The sequence below is a fragment of the Rutidosis leptorrhynchoides genome, chromosome 3, assembly GCF_046630445.1.
Source record: "Rutidosis leptorrhynchoides isolate AG116_Rl617_1_P2 chromosome 3, CSIRO_AGI_Rlap_v1, whole genome shotgun sequence".
NCBI lineage: Eukaryota > Viridiplantae > Streptophyta > Magnoliopsida > Asterales > Asteraceae > Rutidosis > Rutidosis leptorrhynchoides.
In genome coordinates this window covers 454,684,795-454,688,275 of record NC_092335.1, presented here as the reverse complement: position 1 = coordinate 454,688,275, position 3,481 = coordinate 454,684,795, and the positions used below count along the sequence as shown (strand labels likewise).

The window sequence follows — 3,481 nt, the reverse complement described above, 5'->3', positions numbered from 1 at the left end:
GTTCAATTTAGGGATAATTTTGTAACCACCTTTCATCAAGTCCATGTCTAACTAGTTTTGTATAAAAAGTGTTTTTATATAAAGTAAAAGAAAGTACACATATTTGATATTATTATCAGTTTGATCGCCTTGTATCACTACGATATTAGAAAATATAATTGTATATTAATTAAAAGCCAAGTAAAATAAGCCGTGATTTGGAATTTTGGATGGAGAATCCAAGTTTAGCTACTATTTTTGACAGACTTGGTTTCATCATTTGACAACTTATTTTAAGTTACAGTTTAATTCGATTGTTTAATCAATCAAAAAGTGCTATTGTTATTGTCTGGTGTGTAAGTTACAGTTTGATTCGATTGTTTAATCAATCAATAAATGTTATTGTCTAATGAATATCAAGAAAAATGTGTTAGATGGTATTTGAATGATAATGATACCTTTGCAGCTAATTTTCATTGTGTGCAAGTCGTTGCAAACAATTGTATTTTATTAACTTCAATAGTATGTTTTGTAATATATGATGACTTATTGACCCACTCATTTTCTCACTCAACTAAATTAGTTACATGTGTCATTCTTAATTTTGCATATGTCACTCTGCAGATATGTTGATATCAGAAAGAAGTCGTGAACCGGCACATTATATGTTGAAGATCGAGTCCTTCTCTCTTCTTTCTCAAGTTCCACATATGACAGTTGATTCTGATGTTTTTGAAGCCAGTGGTCATAAATGGTCAGTTTTGTTAAACTTCTCTGATAATGGTATACAATGTATGTCACAACTTACAGCCTTTTTCTAAAAGAAATTAACTTATACGTTTAATTTTGGTATAGGAGGTTAGATTTGTATTCAAATGGAAAGAAGATGGACAACAAGTTTATTTCATTGTATGTCGTTTTTTGTGACACCGAAACTCTTCCAAAAGGGTGTTCTGTAGATGTCATTTTTTTTTTGTTTATGATCATGCACGTCACACGTACACAACATTTCAAGGTAATGTTTTTTTTTTTTTTTTTTTTTTTTTTTTTTTTTTTTTTTTTTTTTTGTTAACTACTACTTTTATTCTTTACTGATAAGATATAATTAATAAGTCATGATATCATACTCATGATTAGTTTATGTACATTGTTTTATAGATGTTGATGGAAACAGAACAAGGCTTCATGAGACGAAGAAAAAAATGGGGTTTTGAGAAACTAATATCACTTGAGTCTTTTAAGGATACTAAAAATGGGTACCTGTTTAATGATTCATGTGTAATTGGAGCTGAGGTTTTTGTAATTCCAGCATATGCAACGAAAGACCGATGCTTAACGATTGTAAAGCCTCCAGCAACTATGAATACTAGCTCACACTTGGAAAATTGATAAATTTTCAGCTGTAACTGAAGATAAACTGGAATCAGAGATTTTTAAGATTGGGAAACTCAAATGGTGTATATTAATTATTATTACAGTATTTAATTCCAGTAAGTAACTGGTAGTTGCCTCTTTTGTCATATTTTTTTAATCTTACTTTATTTTTATTTTTTTTCTAGGAAGTTGTTGCTATATCCTAAAGGAAATATGACTGTATCGGGTACACACATATCTGTCTATTTAGGTGTGCATGATGCTTCTTTACTCTCTGATGATTGGAGAGTTCATGCAGATTTTACGATTCGGTTCAGCTGCTTGGCTGATGACTGGGGTTTTACTAGTTTCTTAGAGTTGAGTGAAGTAACAGATGCTGCAAATGGATTCCTGTTGAATGATACTTTGATCGTTGAAGTGGAGATTCCATGTTTGGGCATGATTAAAAATTTCATCTAAACTAATATGTGCTTAATTTACTATAGTTGGTTGTTTTTATGTAGTAACTTTTGTGGCATCTCAAAATTGGTGTCGGTTGGTGATTTTGAGATTCATTATGAAACTGCAACTGGCCGAACCTGAAATTTTGTGAATTGCAAATGTTTATTTTAGTTTAAAATGATTGTAATCGAATTTATATCAGTTTAGGTGTGTGGCATGTTTATCCATATTTTTTGTTAGATTCAATTTCTAATTTTTCAGTCAGAAAGTAACTGTGTTCTTAATCATGTTTTTAGATTCATTCCGATTCTGTAAAATTCGTTTTATCACAATTAAAGGCTACGAATGAATATTAGGTTCCGAAATGCAATTCGTTTTATCACAATTAAAAGGCTACTAATGATTTGAACCTAATTAAATTTTCATATAATATCATTCTAATCATTGTTCTAATTAAACTCCTTATCTGATTCTTTTATTATTGCAGGTTTGGATGAATGACCTCATTGTTGTATATGAAAGCGATAAGTTACAATTGTAAACAATGTCACACCTATATCGCTGATTGTCATGATATGGTTTTAAAGGTTTAATCCTTTCGTTCTCAACATATCTAACTTTTCAATCATAAGTCGACTAACGATTCTTGAAATATAGTCAATACTTCTACTAAAATATGAGGATTTTCTGTAATGGGTTGTGCTTTATGGGTGCTTGATGGTGGTCTGGCCTCTAATTCACATTGTGATGAGTTCTACATTTATAATAAGTAATATATTTTTTTTATGATGAATGTTCATGGATGTGTAACTTCTACTTGATCCAGGTAGCTTTGACCCATTTAGAGAATATCTTTTGTTTTGTTTCATTAATAATTAACCTTTTGGTGTTCAAGTGTGTTTTAGACAGTTATAATATTGTCCACAAACTGATGCACATTGTTTTTATATTAAAACATACTACATGTCTACATGATAGACGGAATATGGAGCGTTCTTGGCTATTCGCGGAAATTGCCTATCAACAGGTATACTTTGTGAAGCCTATTGTATTCCTATGAACAGGTAGCCTTGATTCGTTTTCGGTTTTTGTTGGTGATCCAATTGTAGCTCTAATGTGAATGTTTCAGGTACCTTTGTCAGCTCAAATTATTATTTTGTTGCCTTTACGTAATTTGTATCTCTTTTGCAATTTGTTGTAGTGAATTATGCAGTCACAGGTGTTGGTTCAGCAATGCGCCAGCTCAATAGCTGATGGAACATCTAGAGATTAAGTGACAAAAACAGTTTGCATAGGGATCAACTATAATGACTAAACACCTTTGTACATCTTGACAAGATGAAAGATACAATAATAAGCATATGTAAAAAATGCTAAAGGGTATGTTTCATTCCCTATAGCTTGTGTATTCATTCGTTATTAGGTGAGACAATTTCAACCTATATTTCCAATGAATCTATTTAAGTCATTACTACATTTATATACACATCAAAAATTAGTTCTAATTTATAAGAAGTACAAATATGGGTAGAAGTTGTTTTTCAATCTGTATTCTCAAAGTTCTCAAAGGAAACTTAGTTACTTTTGCGAGTTCTGAACAAAATTTAATTTCATCTTATCATTCGAATATGAATCACGAGTTAAATGGCAAGTTGAATTATAATAGGATGTTTCGATTCGATGAATC

At 30.7% G+C, this 3,481-nt stretch overlaps 1 protein-coding gene across 1 annotated transcript; it reads left to right on the top strand.

Moving 5' to 3' along the window:
• Window positions 1-388: 388 nt before the first annotated feature.
• Window positions 389-2,914, top strand: LOC139901569 (uncharacterized). Its single transcript, XM_071884264.1, has 6 exons — window positions 389-416; window positions 604-733; window positions 835-994; window positions 1,138-1,235; window positions 1,539-1,783; window positions 2,859-2,914. The coding sequence occupies exons 1-6, from the start codon at window positions 389-391 to the stop codon at window positions 2,912-2,914; spliced, it is 717 nt and encodes a 238-aa protein (XP_071740365.1).
• Window positions 2,915-3,481: the final 567 nt, after the last annotated feature.

Excerpts from the sequence above, each read along its gene's own strand:
- LOC139901569 (XM_071884264.1), top strand. The coding sequence starts at position 389 with ATGAATATCAAGAAAAATGTGTTAGATG. Across the intron at positions 417-603 it reads CAAGAAAAATGTGTTAGATG|ATATGTTGATATCAGAAAGA; the intron begins GTATTTGAATGA and ends GTCACTCTGCAG. Across the intron at positions 995-1,137 it reads CACGTACACAACATTTCAAG|ATGTTGATGGAAACAGAACA; the intron begins GTAATGTTTTTT and ends ATTGTTTTATAG.